Here is an 18035-nt window from a genome sequence, read left to right as displayed (position 1 = left end):
CGCGCAGGGCAGACCTTAGGAAGCACTTCCGGAGCACGGCCCGCCAATCACTGCTACCGGAAGTCCCGGCCCCGGAGCCGGAAATAGAACGCCAGAGGAACTAGACCAATAAGAAAAAGGCTCTTGGGCGGGACGGGCTAGAGGGTGCACGGGGAATGGGTCATGAATCTGCCTGGGAGCCAACCAGAAACCCAAACTGCAAAGGGGCGGTGCCCGGCCCGACAGCGAGCTCCGCCGCCGCGGCGCCTGCCGCTGTCCCCAGCCCCTGCAGCTGTCCGCGCCGCCTCCGCCTCTGTCCCGCCGAGAAGATGACAGTGGGGAGGCCTGCGGGAGCCTCTGGCAGCTCTCAGTGTAGCCATCCGGTAAGGAGAGAAAGGAAAGGGGAGGGATCGGGACTGCGGCACGGGAAAGGCGAGCCCAAGAAAAATGTTTGACGTTGCCTTGGAGACAGACGGCAGGGGCGTGTCTTGGAGGGGCGTGGAACTAAAACCCGCTGCTTTTCGGAACCACTCCTTGAGCCTGACGTCAGGCTCTTCATAGAATCATGGCAGTGGGCTTCAGTTTTCGCTTATCCCCTCAACTCCTCTAGGGCTAATAGTACGACTGTTGTCTCCATTTTGTAGAAGAGAAACTGAGGCACCGAGAGATACTAAATTTGCCCCCAAATCCATGCCGACAGATTGGTGGTTGCTTAGGGCTGGTGGAGTTAGAGGGTGTGCTGGGGGAGAGTTGAAAGGGTGAAGGAAATAAGGAGTGACTGCTGGAGGGTGTGGCGCTTTTTTGGGGGGATGATTAAAATGATCCAAAATTGATTGTAGTGATGGTTGCACAATTCTGCGGCTACCCTAGAACCTAATGAATTGGATACTTGTTAAATGGATTGTATGACTTGTGTGTGGATTCAATCTCTTATCATTTTTTAAAAGAAATTTCCCCAAGGGCCTCCCCTGGTCGCGCAGCGGTTGAGCGCTGGGCTGCGAAGCTGCCCACAGCCTCTGCAGCACCGGTTCCATCCCCGGCCACCGGCGAGGGTCCCACATGGCGCGCAGACCTCTCCTGCCGCGCCCGCTGCTTCCCTCAGCAGTGTACTTCATCGGTCTGTCTGTTCAGTTCCCCACTCTGGCTCTGGTGAATTCTCTCACCCTCCCGCGCTTCTGACTGTACCCAGTGCTTATATAAATAAATAAATAAAAATCTTTAAAAAAAAGAAATTTCCCCAAGATCACACATGCACAGTAGCAGAGTCAGAGCTAGAGCACATGCATACCTCTGACTCAGAATCCAGCGTTCTTTCTAGCATTAGAACTGGACCTCGGAGAACCCAGTAAAACCATTACCAAGTGTCACTGCTTCCCAACTGGTTTCCAGCTAGTCACTCATCGTCCGCAGTGTCATCCTGGCCCCACACCTGTGTAAGGCAATCTTGTGACACTGTGCTCCAGCCAGAGACTCACCAAGAGTCAAATTCGTTCCTGCTTCAAGGCCTTTGCATTTGCTGTTCCTTGAACCAGAAACCTTCTTACCCCTGATCTTTAGCAAGGCTGACATTTCATCAGTCAGAATTCCTCCAACTCTGAGAAAGCACAAATCAGCTCAGACCTGAGAAAGTGTAATTCAGACTGTAACAGGTAAAACCAGCAGTAGGATCAGCAAAGTGTTTCTTACAAGGCCACACTGTACCTGCAAAATTACTCCAGACCCCTCTAATACTTGCTTATCAATTACTGGTGGAGCCCCACTTTGTTCTTGTAACCTTTTGAATAAAAATTGCTCACTCACTAAACTGCTATTAGTGGTAGCATTCACCCAGAGTTGATTCTGCTTCCCTAGCCTCTCTCAGAATCATTCATGACAAATCAACCCTAGAAAAAGTCCCCCTCTACCCCCCACCCTGCCAACTTTTCCTACATTTTCCATAGCGGACTGTAGCAAATTAATAAACCTAAATATGATTATAAGCACATTCCTAATGGTGTTTATTTGATGGGCTTTTAGCAAAGGAAAAGTTTCCCATAGCCACTCCCATCACTATATAGTCAATTTTATGACTTTGAGTTAATTTGTTATCATCTTATATTGTCTGTCTCCCTTCACTAGAATGGAAGCATCACGAGAGAGGGTACCTTGTCTTATTCTCAGTCTAATGCTCAGTATGCATTAGGCACACAATAAATAGTGAATGAAGTGTTAAATTCAGTCGAGTTTCTCACTTTCTAGACATTGCCCTTTCAGCCAGACCACATTTTCTCTTCTGTTATCCATTCCTAATGACGAAGTGGAAATTAGCTAGACTCTGAGGAAAGCAGTGGATGCAGGGAAAGGACAACTGGCAATAAGCAGGTAAAACCATACAGGGCAGGGCCCAGAATGTGGCTAGGGCCATGGGAAAGGTTCCTGGAGTGCCAGGGGAAGAATGATTGGGCCAGAGTAGGTGCTCTGTAAAAGTTCACCACACTGCATGCACCAACTTTAGCTCTTTGCTTCCCTGTCCTGCCCTTCAACAAAGCACACTCCATTTGCCAATTTGTGAAATTTCTTCAGAGCAAGAAACACATTTTCCTTGTCCTCCATATCCCCTAATATTCTAAAGTTTATTCAGGGTGAAATTAATAGTTATGTTTTGAATAAATTTGAAATTATAGTTTGATCCATAGTCTACTGTATTTTGTCTTAGATATTTCCCCCCAAATCCTCCTCAGACACGGAGGCAGAAGAGGAGCTATCTGGAGATGGGCTGGTGTTGCCTCGGGCTGGCAAACTTGATGAGTTCCTCAGCCTGGAGGAGACAGATTCTGTTTCTGACTCAGTTGGGAGCTTTTTCGAGACCCTGCAGGTACTACAGCAGAAGGGCCAGTGGTCCCTGTTGGAATCCCTCTACCTGTCTGATCCAGACAGTGATGAAAACCTCTCTGAAGATGATGAGGACCTGGAGAGTTTCTTCCAAGACAAAGGCAGGGGGAAGCCACGGGTCCAGTCCCTCGCGTCTCTGAGGTAAAACATTGCAGCTCAGTTGCTGCCTCACTGCATCATTCTGGCCAAGTCACATCCTAACTCTGGGCCTCTTCTTCTGTAAGGCAAAGACCACTTCTGCAAGTTGCCATTCACCCAGATTCCAGCTAAGAATCAGCTTTCCCATCCACACATGTGTTCTGATTCCCACCCAGCAGTCCTAAGTCACTCTGAGTAATGCTTAGTCACCTAAACACTGGGACCGATAAGGGATGTTTCCTGAACACACCGCCTCCTGACAGCCAGATATAGCTACCCTGGCTAAACCCAGTTATGTGCATGTACATTTAATACTTACTTTCTTCTCCCAATACCCTGAAAGCAGATACGACTTTCACTATTCTACACATGAAAAAGTTGAGGTTCTGAGAGAACCTTGCCCAAGATCACACAGCTGGTAACTACATGAAGTAAGATTTCAATCTGGGTCTGATGCTAAAGCTCTGCTCTGCACCACATTTCCTCCTCTTTTAAAAAATTAAGAGTGCAAAGTGCAGTGCTTGGATACATTCTGAGAAGAGACTTCCCAGCAGAAGATGCAGCTAGGATGACCTGCAGGAAGGAGGGAGGCCTGGTGGAGAAAGGTATAGGCTTAGAGGCCTTTGGGACTATGATGTGAGGTTGAGAAGATGCTGTGATCTGCTAGAGGGAGGACTGGGGGTGAGTGGAGGACAGGAGCTGGGCCTCCTGGCTGCCCCATCCTCCATGCACAGACCTGCTTTCTCTCCCCAGGTATGGCTCCACGAGGCGCTGCAGCTCCCTGAGCAGCCTTCCTTCTGACACTCCCAAGATTCATTCCCAGCCATACTCAGGTTCCAGGCCTCCATCCCAGCGTAGAAGTGTCAGCTCCTGGGCATCATCCATCACTGTCCCACAGCCTTTCCGCATGACACTAAGAGAGGCCCGGAAGAAGGCCCAGTGGTTGGCCTCACCTGCCTCCTTTGAGCATGAGAGGCAGCAGGCCCAGAAACAGGGCCAGGAGGAGGCTGAGTGTCACCGGCAATTCCGGGCACAACCTGTGCCGGCCCATGTCTACCTCCCCCTCTACCAGGAGATCATGGAGCGCAAGGAGGCCCGCAGGCAGGCAGGGATCCAGAAAAGGAAAGAAGTACTCCTCTCTTCCTTGAAGCCCTTCAGCTTCCTGGAGAAGGATGAGCAAAGAAAAGAAGCTGCCCAACAGAGGGCGTTGACTGCCACAGCTAAGGCCAAGATCCCGAAGCAGAAGGCCACCAGAAAGATCCCCAAGTCCATTCTGGAGCCAGCCCTTGGGGACAAACTCCAGGGTAAAGACGTCTTTTCCACCTCACTGCTTCCTGCCTGGGCGTATCAAGGTGCTGTGGGGATTTAGTCAGGCTCAAGGGGCAGCCTGGCTTGGAGTTGAGCTCTTGGGATAGACCTGCTAGAGGACACACTTAGGGCAGGCCACAGGGTAGTTTTGGGTCTATATACGCAATAGGAGAGTCTTGTAAGGAGTGAGGTGTGGGAGATCTGGCAGCACCCCTCACATTTGTCCCATTCACCTCTTAGTAAGTGGATGCGAAGGTCTCTGCAGCAGTATAGGCAAGAGCAGAGAACTGATGAGATACCCTAGGACTAGTTGGGTAGTGCCACCACTAGGAAAGCTGCGACCCATCCCTCATCCTTGTGAGGGAGACATTTCAAGAACTGTAGCTCCATGAAAGGGACTGAGGCTTTACTGGCTTATTCAGTAACTGCCAGGCCCCTACCGTGTTCTAAGGTAAACAGGGAATTTGTGGACTTGGGAGTAAGACAGACAAATAATCACAAATGTAATGAGTCATTTGCAGGAGTTTAAGGGAAAAACTTGGGGACCTATGGAGCATACAGCAGAGGAAACTATCTTAGGGTGTGGTAAATGGGTGGAAACAGTTAGGGAAGGTCCCCGGAGAAAGTAAGCACTAAGCCTGATCCTGAAGGATCAACCATGGCTAATTTAATGAAGAGAAAGAGTGTACCAGCCAGAGCTATGGCATGGCATGGAGGTAAAGAGGAAGCTGAACACATTCAAGGGATGGAAAAGTAGAGGATAGAGAGAAGAATGAGAAGTCACAGGCCAGACCCAGGGGAGATTTCCCTCCATATGAGAGAATCTGGACTTCATCCCAAAGGCATTGAGAAGCCACTGAAGAGTTTTAAGTAGGGTGGATCTTGACCAGACATGCAATTCAGAATATCACTCTAATTGCTGTATAGATAGTAAAAAGGAAAGAAGCAAGACAGGAGAATATTGATCTTACTGGAAGCTGTTTCAACAATTCTGTTAAGAAATTATGAAACTAGGGCCACCCCTGGTGGCTCAGGCGGTTGAGCGCAGTGCTGTGAAGCTGTCTGCAGCCTCTGAAGCGCCGGTTCGATCCCGGCCAGCCGGAGAGGGTCCCACATGGCACGGCAAACCTCTCCTGTCTCACCAGCTGCTCCCCTCAGCAGTGTATTTCCTCAGGCTGCCTGTTCTCTTCCCCGCTCTGTCTCTGGTGAATCTTCTCACCCACCTGCACATTTGGCAAGTACCCCCGTTCTTGTATAAATAAATAAATAAATCTTTAAAAAAAAAAAAGAAGAAATTATGAAACTAGTAGCAGGGCAGGTGAAAAGAGGCTGTACTAGAAATTCAGTAGAAGGCAGAACTTGTGAATGATGAGTTGAGAGAGGGAGGAGTCAAGAATGGTTTGGGCAATGGGTTTAGTTCAGTGGGGTGAATGGTGGGGCCGTCCTCTAAGTTAGGAAGAGCTGGGAGAGTGGGTACCTGGACCACTCTCCTGCTCCGTATCTGCCCCACATCTGAAGAAGGAACTGAAGAAAGCTGGTGAGCAAGTATAAATGGAATCTGCTTCTGCATGCTGATCGGGTCAAGGCGGTAGTATCCTGGTCAAGGCTTATTAGTGAGCTATACAGACAAAAAAAGAAAAAGCAGCAAGCTGATTTGTTGCATTTGCCTTTTTTAATGGTATGGGTAATCCTATTATGCCAATTTCAGCCTTCCCACATGCCATTAACTGGCTCATAAAATTCCTGAAAAATTAACAGTTGGCTCCAACACACTATTGTTAGTATTTAAAAGAGGAAAAATTCTCCTATTTTGGCATAAAGCTTGGTCCCCTCTCACCCATCACACCTTGACTTTTTCTCCACAGAAGCAGAGCTCTTCAGGAAAATTCGCATCCAGATGAGAGCTCTGGACATGCTCCAGATGGCTTCGTCCCCCCTCACCTCTTCCAGAAGCCGGGCTGACACACAGCCCCGCACAGCCTCTCGAACCCAAGAGAAGCAGCTTGGCTTTCTGCACACTGACTTTGGATTCCAGCCTCGGGTGAATCCTTCTGTCCCCGACTATGAGGGCCTTTACAAGGCCTTCCAGAGGAGAGCTGCCAAGAGACGGGACACCAGAGAGGTGACTCGTAACAAGCCCTTCTCACTGAGAACCACCAGCCTGCGTCACATTCAGCGGCCCTGCGATGCCACTGCCTCTGGAGAGAGGAGGGTGAGAGCCCAGGGAGCTGCAGAAGGGTCAGGTCTCAGTGGAAGGCACTTCTCCTAACATTTTTCTGACTTTCTTATAAATACCAGCTTGGTTATAAGCAAATCCACAATGCTTATAAACTTTTAAGCCCACAAGAACGCTTCCTTTCCTTCCCTTTCTAGAGAGATTTTGTAGAACTACATCCAAGCAGGTCAGGAAGGCAGGCATTGGGATCAATTGCTGTGTCCCTATACCAGTTTGACAGAACTCTTCTCATTTGATTAAAAACTTTAGGATTGATATCCAAGTCTTGATCTGGTTACTAAACTTGAGATCACATTAACCTTGCCTAATACCAGTAGAAAAAATTAAGACTCAGTCTGACTAGCCCTACATTGAAATTGAATCCTAGTTAAGACAGAAACTAACCACCCATGCAGCAAAACCAGCCTTTGTTTCTTCTTAGGAGCCTCCACAGCTGCCTGCTACACCCCTGCCAAGGAGTCGTTCTCTGAGTGGCCTTGCTTCCCTCTCTGCCAACACCCTTCCTGTGCACATCACAGATGCCACCAGGAAGAGGGAATCTGCAGTCAGGTGAGTGGTCAGGCTGCATAAGACCTATAATGCTCAGGTTATGGTCCAAATGATGGAAACCACTCTGCTGCTGGGCCTGCTCTTCTGCATCAGAGACCTAAAGGGGAGAAGGGAATTCTCTGATCCTGACAGGAATGCCTTTGGCCCTCTGTGTGCTGGCGAACACAGCCGTCATTTGGCAAATGTCCATGGAGGACTTACTCTGTGCCAGGCCTAATGTGAATCCTGGAGATACCTGATGGAGCCCATAGTTTAACATCTAGTCAGAAATACAGAAATGCAATGAAGCAACTACCATATTTTGTAAGTACTGCAATGATGGGGGACTTAGGGTCTGTGAGGGTACTGGGCAGAACAGGGCTGCGGTCTCATAATAAATGTCTAAGGTGAAACCTGGAATAAGGAGTTAGTCAAATGCTAGAGGGAAATGTTCCAAACAGAAGAGAATGATACAGGTTATAGATGAAAGAGGAAGGAAACCATTAGGAACAGGAATTCAGAGGAGCCCGACAGCAGGTGGTAGACCTGCCACTGAGAAGATGAAGTATTTCTTGCACAGATCTGAGATTCTCTGAGACTCACCATGGGGCACTATCTATCAACAGCAGGAGCCTTCTCATTTTTAACTTTCCCTGACCAGACTCTGTCGTCGTTGTTCTCATTGAACTGGAGTTCTGCTAAGTCTCTGAGCTTAAGTCAGTAGAAGAGACTGTGGTCTAACGAGCAACCTAGCACTGGGAGACAACTCCACACTTTCTGTGGAGCTCAGAGGAATACTTAGAACATACTTGGCTCTTTAAAATCACAACAGATATTTAAAAAATATATTTAGGATCCAAGGGATATTTCCTTTTTCCTCAAATTACACAGAACTACTAAATCAGTATCATAGAGGCCTCAGGAAGCAGAGGCTGGCCCATCTATAAAGGATCTCCACATCTGCCCACTCTCAAGAGTGGGCAGAGTCTGACATACTCTGTGAGTATGCCCTCCTTCCCAATCAGTTCATTTGAATGTAAACATTCAAAGGCAAGTGTCTTGACTTTTTTCCCTTTGGTAGAACTCTACTACCCTCTAGAATATTTACACAACTTTATGTGCTATAGATTGACTCAAAATCATGTGTGTATTCAAGGCCCATTTCTGATGCTCACTGGAAATGCAAATCTGTATTTCCAAAGGCTCATGAACCTTCCAGCCCACTATCTACAACAAAGGTAGGGACTTTGGGTGTCAGACATCCTGGTTCTAATCTTGGCTTTTCCGGTGGTCTGCTGGGTATTGAGCATCCTCTCAATACCCAGGGTTTATACTCCTGACTACACAGGGAAATTATGAAGATTACACCTGATAATGAATATAAAACACTTGCCGGCTGCTGCACTTGGTTTAGGGTAGGAAGCGCGGCAAATGGTAGGTATTAGTAAAATTTTGTTTCCAGATAGGCAAGAACTCTAAGTATTTGGCTATTTAAGTAAGAATACCTTAACTCACATGTTTTCCAGTTCAAGTAATGAACTTTTCCTTGGATAGAAAATCACTGTGTTTGCAGTGCTGGGTAGGCGGCATCTGCCAGGCATTTAATCCTAGAATCTTAATCTTTCTGAAATGGTAAATTATCCACCCCATTTGTAGAAAATGCTAAATTAATTTCTAAAGAAGTTACTAAGATTGCTGTTAAGTATGAACTCAAGTTTGTCATCTATATTCTTTTTTGCCTCCTTTAGAAATTCACTTGAAAAAAAAGACAAAGCAGATCAGAGTGCTCAGTGGTTGGAGATGCACAAAAAGAAGTGTCAAGCTATGTCTAAATCGGTGACCTTGCGAGCAAAAGCCATGGATCCTCACAAAAGCCTGGAGGAGGTATTCAAAGCAAAGCTGAAAGAGAATCGGTCAGTGTCCTCCATATGTCAAAGGGGGCCTGTCTTGGGATCCCACAGATCATTGGCCTTGAAAGCAGCAAAATAGTTATTAGGATAGACTCCTGTAATTGCCCAGAGTCAGGGGTTTTACCAGGCGTTTCTTACATTAGGAATTTATAATGTCCATGGGAATTATGCTGCTTAATTGAAATAAAGGATATTCTCAATTGCAAAAAGAAAATTCATTTTTTAAAATCTCATTAATTCTAGGAACAATGACCGTAAAAGAACAAAAGAGTATAAGAAAGAACTGGAGGAAATGAAGAAGAGAATACAAACAAGACCCTATCTCTTTGAACAAGTCACCACGGTAGAAACTACACCATTATTCATTCATTTTCTGTCTTGGAGAGGAAAATAAAGGGGAGGGTTTTTTTTTTTTTAAATTATGGAAGTTTAATATCTGGGTATTAAACATTGAGACTCCGAAAGATTTTAAATTGGGCCCATTTCATTTCATGGGGTTTTCAATATAGTCTAGCTTTCAGTCAAATCAGAGTCAGAGTTAGATCCCAGACACAGTGAAAGAGTTTGGCTATGTTAGAAAGAGAATTTTTAACTTACTGCTATGACTGAAATCGTCTTCTGTCCGGAGTCACTGTATTGCTGGGATGATCTGTCTCCTGCAGGCCTGGTTATCTGGGCATCCACAGCCACTAGCACTGTGGCCACTGACATTACCAAGGCTTGGAATGCTCACAAAGCACTCCACAAGGACTTTCCAGATTTAAGTGCCTTTCAGACTTAAGAATCATTTTAAAATGTTCTCTAGATTTAAGGAACTTGGATTCAGTTAAGATCTCCCTAAGGAGACTCTGGAGTACTTGAACAGCCTAAGCAATACCACCATCCCAGGCAATATTTTATCCCTTTCCTCTCCAGTTTCAGACAAAAATTAGGGTTCCCTATGACCTGGTTCCAATTCTGGGTGTTATTTCTGTCTTATAGCAAGGTGTTATCTCAGCATTTCCTAGGTATACACTTCCAACTCCCTGACATATTGCACACATATCACATGCCTTAGAATGTCTTGGATTTACTTACCAAGCTGCACTGGTTGAAATTTCTCATGTTGACCTTTCCGTAATTTTTTCAAGCATGCTCACTCTCAAATCTCCACAGATGGGAAAAATACAAAGCATTCCATATGACTGTACTCTTGAACATTTACGACAAAGTATGTTTTTCTGGTCCACATGAGGACTGTCTATTGTTAAGTGTTACAGTGCAGCTTATTGTCTATTTGTTATATTTTAGTGTTCCTTATGATGGTTTGGTTGCTTTATTCCATCTTTCTTTATCTTTCTTCATCTGGGCTTCACCTGGTCTTCCAAAATCTAAGTCCTTGCTTCTCAATTCCCAAATTAACAGTTGGCATCTCTGGGGAGTGTCAGAAATACAGAATTGCAGGCCCCATCTGAGTCCTACCAAATAAGAACCTGCATTTTTAACAAGATCTTCAGAAAGCGCCTATGCACTGTAAGGCTTAAAAACAAGGTTCTAAGTAATTTTCCTGCAAATCTGTATGCAACACTAATGGGTGGCCTGCAGTGAGCAAGAATGTAAGGATATGGACTAAGCAAATACATACAGATTAAGCAAGTAACTTAGAAATATCTGGAAGTTCAGCCACAGCAGATTTCCTTTTTACAGGACCTTGCCAAGAAAGAAGCAGAGCAACGGTATCGAGACACCCTGAAGCAGGCTGGGCTTGATGAAGACTTTGTGAAAACCAAGGGTCAGGGCACCCGGGCTGTGCAATGGAAGGATCAGTCAGTAGTTGATGATTGTCACAGGTAATAAGATGCTGCTATCATTATGCAGCTAATTTGCCATACCCAGTAATGCCACTGGGAGGAAACTTTAGACCAGCTGCTCATATTTTGAGGTCATAATCCTGTATTTATAGACTACTAATCCAGGGATCTCCAAGTAATACACTGGAATGTGGAAGGACCAGTGTGAATAAAGTGTAACTTTGTGTATCAGGTTTAGATTACTTTCCTAAAATTTGAAACATCATTTTTCCAATTCCAGCAGTTTTTTCCTTCAGTTTTAAAGAAAAGTCATGTATATTTTTACTTCCTATAAAACTTTCTCTAGCACTCTTCAAAAAAATAACTCCTTAGCACCATCTCCTCCACTGGTATAAAAACAAAAAGTGAGGGCCTCCCCGGTGGCGCAGTGGTTGAGCACTGGGTTACGAAGCTGCCCGCAGCCTCTGCAGCGCCAGTTGGATCCCCGGCCGCCGGGCGAGGGTCCCAGACCTCTCCTGCCACCCACTGCTCCCCTCAGCAGTGTATCATCAGTCTGTTCCCCGCTCTGGCTCTGGTGAATTCTCTCACCCTCCCGCGCTTCTGACTGTACCCAGTGCTTGTATAAATAAATAAATAAATCTTTAAAAAAAAAAAGTGAGAAAAGCATCTATTATTCTAAATTTTAAGTGCTAGCGGCCCCTTCCTCTAATTTCTATCCCAGTTTTCCCCGCACAAAATAATGAAAATGTTAGTATTTTCTTTCATTAAAAATGTATTTCATAATGCTTTAATTTATTCTGCAGCACCCATGAAACTACAAAATTTGGCATCAGAAATCCACAGAAGGATTTAGAAGACTCTCTAGAACTGCCTACAGACCCCAAGAAAGAACTGGGGGAGCTGCCGTATGAACTGCTAGATAATCTCAAACCTCTTGCTTAATATACTTAAAATTGCTGCTTTTCAATAATAGTAAGCAGCTAACTTGGGGTTGAGTTAAGTCAGGAGGCAAAACTTGGATTCTGAGTCATGGTCTGTTGGACAATGGGGAAATGAAAAGTTAGCTGGTAGCTGGAATGGTTTGAATAAATCAAAGTGGAGCAGCAAGGGTGGAGTGATCAAATCAAGTTCAAAGTTCTTGCCTTGTGTCTCACATTTAAGAGTAAAAAACAGGGCACATACCCAATGTGGAAACTAGTGGATCTAAGAGATAGTAGAGACTGGTGTTATAAACCCTGCTGAGTACAAGCCCGAAACTGCCAGGTCAACTGCTTTTTCAACAGAAGCCAGAAATTTGCATGCTGGTGACTAATTTAAAAACTACAAGAAAATACTGGGTGACCAAAACACCTATAGGATGACAGGTTTGCAACTTCTAGTTCAGTGTTTCTTTATATATATATATATATATATATATATATATTTTTTTTTTTTTTTTTTTTTTTTTTTTTGGTATAGTGCTTAACCTCTGCACTACTGAAATTTTTGGCCAGATATCTTTGTTGGGTGTTGGGAGAAGGAACTGGCTGGTACATTGTAGGATGTTTAGCAGCATCCCTGGCCTCCACCTCATGCCAGTAAACACCTTTTCCCCCAGTTATGACAACCAAAATTATCTCCAGATATTGCCAGGTATCCTGAGGGGAGAGGAAGAGTGGCAAAAAATGCCTTGTGTTGAAAAGTACTGCTCTCATATAAAAGGTTACAGGAAGTAAAAACTGGCATTTTAAGAATACAATTGAGGGCCTCCCCTGGTGGCCCAGAGGTTGCGCGCTGGGCTACGAGGCTGTCTGCAGGATCATTCCCTGGCTGCTGGTGAGGGTACCACCAAAAAAAAAAAAAAAAATACAATTGACATGAGCTCGCTCTACATAGCATAGGTTGACTATGCATATCATTAACAAATTAAGACCTATAATTACTTTATTTAAAACAGCAGTTAATTATTTCCTGTTATCTGTTTAGAATGTGCCATTGTGTGTGTCAACATGAAGTTCATTTTAAATAAATTTGAAACTTCTCTGTCATGATTTTCTACTAGTAAGATCCTTGGAATACTTTCCTTCTCACCCACAATTACATAATCTCCCTCAGTAGCTGTAGAGATAGAAAAGCAATAGTGCCTGCTCTAACAAAAGTGCCTTTCTCATGTTTTTAAAATGATTTTTCTGGAAAGATCCGAAAGTAGCTGTTGTCATCACCATTTCCCCAGACTCATACACTGTCCTTTCTAGTGATAACAGAGTGATTATGTTAGTAACTATCACCTGGGTTTGCTTGTTAGAGCTATAGATGCTCACATCATGTTCCCAGACTCCTGAGCTGGTATACCTGCATGGAATTCTAAGGGTAATTCTAAGGGTCCTATCTGAAAGGGAAAGACTAAGCTATTTTTCCTTAGTCTTCGTTTTAAGAAAATTAATTTTGTCCAAAACAAGGAGCCAAAGAACTGACTGGGCTATTCTGTTTATTTAAAGGGAAAACAATTGAAGCACTGAATCGTGATTTTTAACTTAAAAAAAAAAAGACCCTTTCACATGCTACCATATGTTCAGAAACAAAGAAAGCAAAGTAGCCAATTAGAGGTGTATAGGACAAGATAGTACCTCAGCCTGGGTCAAGTAGGGATTCAAGTAATTTATTTTTTTTTTGCAGCCCAGTGGCAGAGACTCTCTTACTCAGGTTGCTAAAGGGAGAATGTCACAACAAAATTGATATCACTCCCTTCTCAAAGCAACAAGGCATCTTGAAAGCTCAACTTCTTGATGAAGTTTCATGGTTGGTGGCAGGACTTAATTCATCCATGTGAAAAGACAGCTGAGTCCGGAATGAAAAAAATCTTCAAAGGAAAACCTCCTCTCAGTAGTCATACTGAGAAATGTCAGCCAACTCATCATCAAATTCTCTTTTGGGAGAAGTCCATCCCAAAATTTTGCAGTGGTTAGAGAGGTAGGTATAGTTACCCAGCCCACATTCACTGCTTTCCTCCTTGTCTGGATCCAATGGCAGTTTGAAGAGAAGCTCTCCTATATCCATCTTCTATACCAGGAAAGATGTACAGAGGCAAAGTGGGACTTGTCCTTCCAGATTCATTTTGGTTCTGGCAGATGGTGAGCAACATGCATCGTTTTCCCACCACAAGCACTCTGGGATTAGAAAGAGCTGCTCTTCCAGGAGTTAGCACCCACATTCATGTACGTCTTTCTGTTAAATCTCCTTGGTTTAGTAACTGTAAAAGATTAAAACCAAATCTGGAGTAGATTACCAGATAATAGGAAAAATAATTCATGGTAAGTAAAAGATTTACAAGCGGGAGCAAGGAACGCAGGGGTGAGTCAAGGATATCTACTTCCAAAAGGAAGCACAGACTGAGATCTCAATACTGGCCTTGGGATAGCACTCCGGCCACTTCAAGATGCTGGCATTTCATTATGGCAATAAAATATACTGAGTCTATAAGCCAAACTTGTTTGTGCAGTCACATACTCAGTAATCAGAGATAGAGGAATCTGTTAGTTACAGGGAAATCAGAAATAATACAAACAAAATCTTACATTGGTCAGTGCTAGCCCAAGTCTAGGCTAAAGACTCAAAGCAGAAGAAAAAGGAATGGGAGGTTACTCCCAATGAATTCTATATGAAAGCTCAATTCCACGAGTGAAGAAAAAAAAAAAAAAATTGACGGATTACCTAGGCTTAAAATACCTTTCCTATGGGAAGGCAGACAAACCTGGGAGACTACTACAAGGTGCAACTAACACATATTCTCTACTGTTGAAAGGGAGTTTTATAGAATAGTTGATGAATTTTGCTTCTATTTTATTATGGAAACAAGATGGAAATAGTACAGTCAATTTCAGAATAAAGAGTTGGTAACTTCTTGAGCTACAGATATATTTACTTGGTGATCTTAATTTGGGTGAAGGTAATTTATATAGAATTTGATAAGGAACTTAAAGAAAAATTTTAAAAATTAAACCGGCCTCCCTGGTGGCACAAGGGGTTAAGATGCAACCTATGAGGCTGGCTGCAGCCACTGCAACATGAGTTCGATTCCCAGCCAGGGAGCTTCCCACATGGTGCAGCAGACTTCTCCTGACTCGCCCTCTGCTCCCCTCAGCAGTGTATTTCAGTCAATCTGCCTGTTCTGTTCCCCACTCTGTCTCTGGTAAATCCTCTCACCCCCCCACACCTCTGGCCTGTATCCCAGTTCTTGTATGCATAAATAAATACATCTTATAAAAATACATAAGGGGGCCTCCCTGGTGGTGTAAGGGGTTAAGCACCGCACTATGAAGCAATCCACAGCCTCTGTAGCATGAGTTCGATCCCCAGCCAGCCAGGGAGCAACCCACATGGCGCAGCAGACCTCTCCTGACTTGCCCGCTGCTCCTCTCAGCAGTGTACTTCAGTTAATCTGCCAGTTCTGTTCCCCCTCTGTCTCTGATGAATCCTCTCAACCCCCGCATCTCTGGCCTGTACCCCAGCTCTTGTATGCATAAATAAATCTTTAAAAAAAATACATAAATAATTAAACCACAGATTTCATTTGATGCTCTGTAGTAGGAATATAAGAATGGCATGTTTTAATCTAGGCCAAGATCCAGATGTTTGCACTCAAACTTAGCAATGGCTCTTAAATGTTAAAGAATTTATAATTTCTCTTTGTTTTATTTGGGAAACACTGTAAGATAAAGTCAAAGCGAGCTGGCAATCACTTATATGGTCTTTAAGTCAACAACGTGACCTCAAATGTGACTATGGGATGCCATTTAGGGTGAACTTTATTTGGCAGCACTGAGGTCTCAATTGGGTCTGTACAATGAGTTCTCTATGTAATTCATGGAGACCTGGCATTAGTGAGGGAAAATATAAATCATCTAATCTGAAATGTCCAAATGAGAGTTAACTTGTAATTCCGCTATATTTTCCATAGTAATTTCTGATACCTGACTTGGTTGTTATCTGAAATTCTAATGCTATTTTTATTTTTGGAGCATATTTACAGGCATCCAGCTATAAGTACATAAGTAGTTTCTTACAGGTCTGATCTACAATGATCTACTTACAGGTCTGATCTCCAAAAACAATTTGGAATGGGCATGTATTATTTTAAGAATTGCGAATAGCCTTCTCCTCTGGCATCTGAGAAAATGGTTAGTTTGGATGATGAAGAGGACTAAGCCTGGAGTCCTGAGAGGACTGCAGTTTGATAAAAGTAAAGGCATTGGGGAATGTAATAAGCCATATCCTGAGAAGGAAGGGAGATGAGCAGTGGAAATGCCTTTGATAAAAGGAAGATAGTAATGGTACTAGTGAAGGAAACACAAAAGAAGTGAGATTCAGACAGAAGATGTTTGAAAAGTGACAATACAGGATTTTCTATTTTTGTGTTTTCCCCTTTGTATTAACAATTTTTTAATAAGTGTCTGAAGCATCCATTATGAAATTAGGTACTTAGGGCCCAGAGATCCTTAGTGTCCACTGGAAGTTTTCTTTTGTTTTTTATGAAGTCTGGGCTATTGGGTCTTTGGCTGTGAGTGGGCACTGCTGAGAGAATGATACTCTGAAGTCAATTCCAAGACTCATGTACCTGGCTTCAAGAGAAATGTGCTATTACTAGACTTTCTGCATCTCCAAATCTGACCATGTCATATGCTGCTGAAAACCAGGAGTGGTTCCCCATTTTCCCCAGGACAAAAATCATTTCCTCTAAGAACCAGTTTACCTTTCCTGCTCTCACTTTTCTATTCTACACCCATCTTCCCATTCCATGTCCCATCATACTCAACCCTTATAGCTCCACAGTTGTGCTCTGCTTCTTCCTCTTACCTTTTGCCTTTGTACACATTACTACCTTTTCTCTAATCTCTCCCAGTTCTCCATCAAGTGATTGCTAGTCATTCCTCAGGTCTCAACTTAAACCCATATTCTGACTTTCCTCAAAACCAGCATATAAAAAGCACCAGTTACTCTCTCCATTCTAATCTCTCTGTACAGCACAACTCCAGGAGCACAATTTATAGCTACAGTTACAAGAGGTAGAGATGTTAACGCCAACTGTAAGCTCTCTAAGGCAGAGACTATATTTCACTTACTAATTTATAGCTATTGCCCAGCAGTGTCTCACACACATTAAATATGTAATTTCTATCAGATGAATTAAGTGTTTATAAACCTGCCATTTATTTGGTGTAACCCAGAGTGCTTCAATTTTTTTTTTTTTAAAAAGGTACTTATCAGTATAGAAAAGAAAAGCTCCAAGGTTTCAAATATTAAAAAAAAACCCAAAAGATTGATTGTTGTGGTTTGGTTTGTCAGTATGATAATCTGAGCTAGGTGAAAGAGGAGACAATTTTCCTGAACTATTTCAGAGTAATTCAACAGTTGATGACAGTGTTTCTTTTGTAAAAAGAAGATTCTTATCACAGTTAATAAAAGCAGAGAGAAAAAAAAGGTCTGGATATTACCTATTAATATATGAAAAATACTAATTTAAAAAAAAATGTAGGCCAAGATCAATGATAGTTGCCAAAACCATTGGTCATCTTAGGTTCACTAAGACAAGTGACTATTACGCATCTTCTGATGAGCTGTGGTAGGAAGCAAGCATACCAAGTACGAAATGTTCTTGCCAAGGGAAAAACAATCACGATTCTACTCAAGCCTCTACTGTAAATACTAGTTTTTAGGAAATCTGTGGCTCAAGAAGTATATTAAACTGCAAAAGGAGTCAGTCAGTCAAAATCAGCACGTGGGAAATTCTACTGGTGGAATTATCCAATTCCTTTAATAAATAACCATACTGGAAAAAAGAGGGGCACACTATTATAAAGAGAATTATTAACCAAATACAATGTATAGGTCTTGTTTGAATCCTAATTCAAACTAACCATAAAAAAGACATTTTGAGAAGTTAAAAAAAAAAAAAGACTATTAGAGGATATAAAAATAATTAAATTATTAATTTTGTTGAGTGAGATTAAGATATTAGTTATGAAAAAATCCTTCTCTGTTAGAGTATATACTGAAATATGAATAGATGAAATGATATGTCCATGATTTGCTTTTAAACATTCCAGCAGGGCCTCCCTGGTGGTGCAGGGGTTAAAGACAGCGCTCTGAAGCTATCCCCAGCCACTGCAGATTGAGTTCAATCCCCTAGCCAGCCAGGGATCACCCCACATGGCACAGCAAACCTCTCCTGCCTCGCCTGCTGTTCCCCCTCAGCAGTGTATTTCAGTAGATCTGCCTGTTCTGTTCCCTACTCTGTCT

The 18035-nt window shown here is 43.3% G+C and overlaps 2 protein-coding genes across 4 annotated transcripts in view; one reads left to right on the top strand and one right to left on the bottom strand.

The window, feature by feature from the left end:
• The first annotated feature begins 254 nt into the window (after positions 1 to 254).
• FAM161B (FAM161 centrosomal protein B) lies at positions 255 to 12158 on the top strand. Its single transcript, XM_037503699.2, has 9 exons — positions 255 to 362; positions 2675 to 2991; positions 3742 to 4292; positions 6162 to 6508; positions 6954 to 7081; positions 8809 to 8973; positions 9214 to 9313; positions 10657 to 10799; positions 11564 to 12158. Exons 1-9 carry the CDS (start codon positions 309 to 311, stop codon positions 11700 to 11702), a joined length of 1944 nt encoding a protein of 647 aa, XP_037359596.1. The 5' UTR covers positions 255 to 308; the 3' UTR covers positions 11703 to 12158.
• A 1052-nt stretch (positions 12159 to 13210) lies between these two features.
• Positions 13211 to 18035, bottom strand: part of ZNF410 (zinc finger protein 410) — a 38212-nt gene continuing 33387 nt past the window's right edge. For all 3 annotated transcript variants that reach the window (XM_037503698.1, XM_037503697.2, XM_054691568.1), the window contains one exon: positions 13211 to 13989. In XM_037503698.1, coding sequence (XP_037359595.1) covers positions 13951 to 13989 — 39 coding nt within the window. In that variant the 3' untranslated portion in view covers positions 13211 to 13950. The remainder of the gene's footprint in view (positions 13990 to 18035) is intronic.

This window comes from Talpa occidentalis, unplaced genomic scaffold (genome assembly GCF_014898055.3).
Source record: "Talpa occidentalis isolate TD23 unplaced genomic scaffold, MPIMG_talOcc4v2.1 talOcc4.11, whole genome shotgun sequence".
Lineage (NCBI taxonomy): Eukaryota > Metazoa > Chordata > Mammalia > Eulipotyphla > Talpidae > Talpa > Talpa occidentalis.
The sequence above is the reverse complement of the archived record's forward strand: the minus strand, read 5'-3'. Positions and strand labels throughout refer to the sequence as shown.

What these genes read in the sequence shown, in the direction of transcription:
- FAM161B (XM_037503699.2), top strand. Translation starts at nt 309, where the DNA reads ATGACAGTGGGGAGGCCTGCGGGAGCCTCTGGCAGCTCTCAGTGTAGC. An exon ending in GCAAAGCTGAAAGAGAATCG is followed by an intron (nt 8,974 to 9,213) that starts GTCAGTGTCCTC and finishes CATTAATTCTAG; the next exon opens with GAACAATGACCGTAAAAGAA. An exon ending in GTAGTTGATGATTGTCACAG is followed by an intron (nt 10,800 to 11,563) that starts GTAATAAGATGC and finishes TTTATTCTGCAG; the next exon opens with CACCCATGAAACTACAAAAT.